This window comes from Oryctolagus cuniculus, chromosome 19 (assembly GCF_051225735.1).
Source record: "Oryctolagus cuniculus isolate XC-2025 breed Fujian yellow rabbit chromosome 19, ASM5122573v1, whole genome shotgun sequence".
Lineage (NCBI taxonomy): Eukaryota > Metazoa > Chordata > Mammalia > Lagomorpha > Leporidae > Oryctolagus > Oryctolagus cuniculus.
Window position 1 is genome coordinate 63,307,852 of NC_142885.1, and position 6,730 is coordinate 63,314,581.

Here is a 6,730-nt window from a genome sequence, read left to right on the forward strand (position 1 = left end):
TGCCAAGGCTGTTTGTGTGTAGCTCAGGAGCTAAGAACAAGCGGCACATTTTTAAAGAGCTGTTAGCAAAAGAAAAACCAAATCCCAAGACCCAGCAACAAAGAGGACCCCGTGGTCCCCAAAGCCGGGGACACTGTGGCCTGGGCTTTTCCCGCTCACGTTCTCCGGCTCCCGCGGTGACACGGCTCACCTTTGCCTCGCTTCACGCTCTTTCAAAGGGCACCTTTGCTCTCCCATCCGTGACAAACTGGCACCCCTCGCCATGGGCCGAAAGCTTTAAAAAAAAAAATCCTAGGCTGAAACGCGGTGATGTTATCCAGGTCTGGCCACGTGCACGGCCCCCCTGAAGTCCCCAGGCCCACATGAGCTGCTTTCCGCGTTCACCAAGGCCAGGGAGCCGCCCCGTACCCTGACCCTAGCAGGTGGTGCAACGCGCGAGGGTGGAGGCCTCCAGCGCGGGGTCCCTGAGCCCCGGGACGAGCGGCTCCTCTTCCTCGCCTCCCGGTCTCCATGCACGCGCTTCCTGGGCCGCCAAGGGCTCCTTCTGCGCCCACCCCCAACTTGGAGAAACCCTGTTGTAAAAACCCACGCTCTTCCATGTTTTCCACGTGGGCCCCATCACACGGGTTACTGGGGTCCTTGCTAAAGGTCTAGATTCCCAGCGCCCACCAGACAGCAGGGGTAGCAGGTGCTCGGGGGCCGGGGCCCAGGAACCTGCATTTTTGTGTGCTGGCTGAAGTGGGGGAGGACAGCTCCAAGCAGAGGGTTACAGCCTGGGGGAGTCCCTGGGCTTTGTGATCTCAGTGAGGGGCACGATGATGCACAGACAAGGATGTGCACACTTCTTAAGGCTCACGTTCAGTGTGTTCTGACCACCGCACGTACCCCCTCCCGGGTAGCCCCAGCCACACCGAGACAGAGACCGCCCGCAGCACCCCGGCCATGGGCCTCGGGCCCCTTTTCACTCGGTTCTTGCCACTTCTGACTCCAGCCTGCGGTTTGCTTCCGCCTGTTCTGGGAGACAGTGTGCCGGGGGAGGGGCGTGGTCTGGCCTCTCCCACCCACTGCTAGATGCTTTCCGGGATCTGGGATCTCTCTGGGATCTGGGATCTCTCCAGGATCTGGGATCCGTGGCTCTCTACATTTCTTTGAGTACCTACCAGTTAGGCTCTTGCCAGCCAGTTTCACACAAACCTACAAGATTGCAAAAATTAAAAAAAAAAAAAAAGTTCTTAGATTTCCTGGCCAGCCTGGGCACAGCCCCCAGCCCCTGTCTCAGCTGCGTCCTGGAGGGAATATCCAAGTCTCACATGGGGACCCCTCCCTGCCCACACCCCCGAAACATAGGTGAGTCCACTCCCCCTTCCCAGCCAATGAGGCGAGAGTCTTAGCGGCTCCTAGGACAGGCTAGAGACCGTACCCACACAGCGGGCTCCCGTCTGTGTGCACATGTCCGTGTCTACACAGCCAGCACGGAGCTTCAGCCGTGCCCTGTCCCACACTGGTGCCCCCACCTGCAACCTCGTTCCTTCTCCACTGGAACTGCCCCAGCCCCTCACAGCCGCCCTCCTAGGGCCGGTCTGAAAAGCAAGGCACCCCTCCCCTCTTCCTGCGTGGCCACCACACAGGCCCCCTCTGCCACCCCCCGGGGACACGGAGCTGGCAGAGCTCCCTCAGCCAGTCCCTGGGCTGCAGGCGCGCCAGGCCCCAAGGGCGCCTCCAGGGAGCAGACTCCAAGGCCCCCTCCTGACCTCTTGATTCCGAATCGGCCAGGCGGGAACCCGGGCCTTTGTCCTTGGGAGCCCCCCCCCGTCCCTGACCACACATGTGGGCCCCGTGACCCGGAGCGGGAGCAGCCTCTTCCTGCTGCTTTTCCCAAACAAGGGCATTGAGGGGGATGGGGCGGGTGCACGGGTGGGCGCTACGGGGACAGGGGGTCTGGAGGGCTCCGAGCCACCCTCAGGCTCCGACCGCGCAGACGACAGCCAGCACCCCTGCCCGGTCGCCTGCTGCTGTCCCTGCTCAGGGCTGTCGGGTGCCGTCCTCAGCCCCGCGCCCACCCTCTGCCCGCAGAGTTCTCCACGCTGCAGGCCGTGCAGGCCAGCATGATCCTGTCCACCATCCTCTGCTGTATCGCCTTCCTCGTCTTCCTGCTGCAGCTCTTCCGCCTCAAGCAAGGGGAGAGGTTTGTCCTGACCTCCATCATCCAGCTCATGTCGTGTAAGTGAAGCGGGGGGCATCCCGGGCAAGCACCCCCTCCCCGCCACCCAGGCCGGGGAGCCAGGAGGAGGGCGGTGGGCGGGTGGGGACTTGGGAGGGAGAGGGGGAGGCAAGCTTTATTTTTGGGAGTTTGTGTTTCGTTAGGGGGACAGCAAAGACACCCCGAGGACATGCAGCCTGCGCTGGGCTCTGTGACTGGAGGAGGAGTTGCTGTGCAGTGCAGGGAGGCCACAGTGTGCCCGGCAGGGGAACCGCCTGCCCAGGGTCTGGGGGGTGGGGGGACCGAGAGCCAGCCAGTGGGGCAGGTGTGTGTGAGGGCTGTGTGGGAGGTGGGCCAGGGAGCCCGCGGGGGCCTTGTAGCCATGCAGAGGCTCCGAGATCTCGCTGGTAGGAAGTTGTCAGTGGGTCTTAGGCTGGTTGGTGACATCAGTGCCCGCCTTGGGCGGGGCCTGTGCAGGCTGCTGGGATACACAGGTGGGCGACCCACGCTCAGCCCCGGGGGATCATAGAGAAAACAGGGCTCAGGGTCTGCTCCCTGCCAGCTTAGCCAGGCTGCTGCCGGACAGGGAGGACGACGCACAGAGAGCCACGTGTCGTCCGCCCAAACTGTGTGGCCGAGAGAGATGGGTCCCCGGAGGAGAGTCGGGGGGCTGAGCCCCATCACCCGGCATAGCAGGTGTTTCACTGGGTGCTCCTGGCTGCCAGGAAGAGAGATTCCGGTTAAGGATGTTACACCTTTTACATAGACGCAGCCTGGAGGTGGCAGGTGCCAGCGCTGGTTTGGCAGCTGCCACTCTTCGCATCCTCCTATTCTGTCATCTTCGGAGAGCCTGTGACGCCCCCCTCGTGGCTCCAACTAGGCTGCTGCAGCTCCGGACATCCCATCCTGACCTGACAGCCTCCACAAACAAGGGAAAGCCCAGCCATAAAGCAGTGCTTTTTCCTCCTCGTCTTTTCAGGGAGTAATGTTTTCCATGGAAAGATTTTCTGTGGGGACAGAGTTGGGGACACCGGTCGATTCATAAACTCTAACAAGTAGACAGGGTTGGCAAACTGTGGCCGGTGAGCCGCGTCCAGCCTGCCAGATGTTTTTGTAAACACGCAGTTACTGGAACAAAGCCACTCCCATCTGCTTCTGTTGCGACTGTGGCCCATAAAGCCTAAATTATTTACCATCTGGCCCTTTTGGCACCAAGCTTGCGATGCCTGGTGCAGACAAACTGTGCCTCGTCCTCTGGCTGCCCGAACCAGGCTGGGTTCAGCCAGCAAGACGGGGAACCGGACAAGCAACAGGGTAGACGGCAGTATTCGGCCACCAGACGTCCACTGTCACTTAGACGCCAACAATCGCTGATGGGTGCCGCCCGCGTCCGCTGGTCCTCAGCTGCCCCACTGGGTGTGGTTTGCTCGAACCCTGGCTCTGTCCCTGGCAGGTCTGTGCGTCATGATCGCGGCCTCCATCTACACGGACCGGCGCCAGGACATTCACAGCGGCAACCCGGAGTTCTACGACATGACCACGGACGGCAGATACGGCTACGCCTTCATCCTGGCCTGGGTGGCCTTCGCCTTCACCTTCCTCAGCGGCCTCATGTACCTGATACTGAGGAAGCGCAAGTAGAGCCCCCGCCCGCCCCCCGAAGCCACGCGCAGATAACCGTTTTGTATATAATCGTATTTTTTTGTGGTTTTTCTAGCAAACATATTGTTTCCTTTAAAAGCCAAAAAAAAAAAAAAAAAAAAATCCGGAGAAGAGTTTTTTGCATTCTTGAGGATCCAAAAGTAGACTGTGAGGGTGATAATCAGAACTCCGTGAACCCGAAAACCGCCACACAACAGGGCAGGAGTGAGCCATGCCGAAGCCCAGCTCCCGCCCCGGGCTTCCTTCCCCGGGAGGCCGCGGTGGGCACGGCCGGAGACGAGAAGGCAGGGTCTCGGGGCCGTGCTTCCTGTGGGTTCTGGCCCAGTGCCTCCTCACCTGATCGGTGGGGATTGGGGGGACAGCCCCGTAGCCCCGACCCTGCCGCGGCTGAGCGGCAGAACCCCTTCCTCCACCCTCGGCACCTGCTCACCTCACCTGCTCGCCCGTGTCGGGTATAGCGCTCTGCACCTGTGAGCCTTAGCACGTGCGTGTGAGATGCCGACGATCCCACACCTGCAGAGTCAGCGTTCGAGGGATGGGCGTGCCGGGCGAGCCCCTTGGGTGAGGGTTAGTGTGTGTTGAAGAGGGGGAACATGGCCCCGGGGCTGAGCGAGCAGCCTTCGCGCCGCCTGTGCCGCCCCAACCTTGGCCTGCATCCGCTCTTGATTTCCACTGCCTTCTCCATGGCTGTTTCCACGGGGGCCGCCCCAGCCGCAGCCCCAGGCCATGCGTCCCGGTAGGTGGGGTGCACCACTCGCAAGGCTGCCTTCCCTTCCCGCCTTCTTCCAGACACCCCTGTGTCCAGAGCCACCCGGCGTTCTCATTCATCGGCATACATCGCTGTGTGTGACGGGCGCAGGGGACACCCTCTTGAGCCAGTTTCTCCCCGCAGCAGGCTCTTAGTCTAGAACAGGAGACAGATGGGAAAATGAACGGCAAACCGTGAGGGAGGCTGCGCAGCCCACCCCCAGGGTTCCACACAGAGGCCCGTGGGGCTGGAGTGGGAGCCACCTCCCGCGGGCCCTGGCTCTGACTGCTCCCCGGGGGGCGTTTGGCCCGTGGAAGGTGGCATTGATTGGTAGTGCCCATCTGTGTGGCTCCCAGGGGGTCCCCTGGTCTTGAGAGGGAATGGGGCCAAGGCCCTGTGTGTTCAGCGGGGCTCCGGGTGCTATGACCACAGGGAGAAACCAGCCCTCCTGGAGCCCGTTTGTGGAGCGGAAGCACAGGGAACCTTGGAGTGGAGTGTGAGCAGGTGCCGGGAAGCTGTGTGGGGGGCCAGGTGCAGGCATCCTGCTGTTTAAGTGTCTGTGCACTTGACCGTGTGCTGAGTGGAGTGCTGGTTTGCCCCGTGCCCAGCTCCAGCGGACCGGGGAGACGTCAGGTTTGAGCAGTTTCTGGGCCACCACGGACACCTGTTCACCACAGGATTTGTTCATCGGCTTTCAGCAAATAGTGCACGTGCAGCACGGTCCGCTCTGCCGATCCACACGCTGCCTGCCCTCACGGCGTTTGCAGCTGCTCCGTCCGGTCTCCCTCCCCACGGCGAGGCCGCCAGCCCGGTACAGGGAGGCACGGGCCAAGGCCACCTCTTTTAGCCTTGCTGGGGGCCACGCCTCTGGGGTTTGCAAGAAGCCGTGCAAGCCTCGTGGACGACGCCGGGCCCAGGCACCTCCTCGCAATGAAAAGACCTTAGATTGAGCAGTGTCACCCACAGAAAGCGGGGCATGCATTCCCGTGGCAGAAAAAACAGGGCTGCTGTGGTCCAGCCTCGGTGCCCGCGTCCTCTGGGGTTTCCCGCCATGCGACGTCACTGGTGGATTTGCAAAGAGGTGACGGTATCGGGGAGAAAACACCCACCCTCCCCGCCTGTGGGTCGAATCAGCCCTCACTTGGTGCTTAGTGTCAGCGCTGCTTGAACACCACCGCAAGGTTAGCCAACGCATCCCAGAAGCAACTATCAGGACCAAATCTGTGACGCCGACTGTTGTTTGAAGGAACCGTAGTTTGCGCATCCTATGCCGTTTTTGTCAAGTACTGTAATTCTTTCTTCGAGGGGCCGTGTGAGGGAGACGGACTAACTTGTTTTGTTGTTTGCATTAAACTTGTATTGGGTCTCTGTTGGACTGAGTTGGGAGACGGCTTGTCTCGCTGCTGGGTGTTGCTGGGGTGAGTGTGCACGCATGGGCGGGAATTCAGGAAAATGGGGACCTCCCCCTCTCCCACCGCGGTCTGCCGCGGGCTGCGTGGCCATGAGTGCCTGGCGCTCATAACAGACTGGCATCCCAGGATGCCCTGTGTTGCCTGACCGGGAGGACCCCCCCGTATGTGAACACCCTAACCTGGGTGGCAGTTGTGTTGTAGTGGGAAGCCCGGGGGGCGGGGGGAGGTAAGGGCTGAGCTTGCTAATAGCTTACAGGTTACACACAGCCAGCTGGATAGTTGTGTGCTGGAAGGCAGAGGTGATGGGGAAATGCCGGGGAGAGTCTTGGGTTGGGCAGGAAACGGGATTTTAGGGTCGTTAGAGACTTTAATGTACCTTTAAAATCGCCCGTGTTCTGTGTTTTGTATCATCTGAAACTGTAATGAGAAATAAAGTTTCAAGTCCAATGGCCCAGAGCAAGACTGTGATGTTCCCAGCAGGGCTGATGTCCAGGGCCCAGATGCCGCTGTTAGGAGAGGCAAGGGTGGTCCTGCGTCTCCTCAGTGCGGACTGTAAGGGTGCCACAGCGAGCCCCTGGCGCTGGACAGCTCTGCAGGAGGCCGGCTCCACGGGGCCAGCCTCGTGGCCGGGTAGCCGGTGCGGCTGCGAGGGCCCTGAGCCTGACGGGGGACCCGCTGGGCGTGCTGGTCAGGGTACTTGGTGAACTT

General features: G+C 61.2%; 1 protein-coding gene across 6 annotated transcripts in view; it reads left to right on the forward strand.

The window, feature by feature from the left end:
- Positions 1-6,469, forward strand: part of EMP2 (epithelial membrane protein 2) — a 53,838-nt gene extending 47,369 nt beyond the window's left edge. For all 6 annotated transcript variants that reach the window (XM_089321694.1, XM_051847422.3, XM_051847421.3 and 3 more), the window contains 2 exons: positions 2,074-2,220; positions 3,654-6,469. In XM_089321694.1, the coding sequence (XP_089177820.1) occupies positions 2,074-2,220; positions 3,654-3,841 (335 nt within the window). In that variant the 3' untranslated portion in view covers positions 3,842-6,469. The remainder of the gene's footprint in view (positions 1-2,073; positions 2,221-3,653) is intronic.
- Positions 6,470-6,730: the final 261 nt, after the last annotated feature.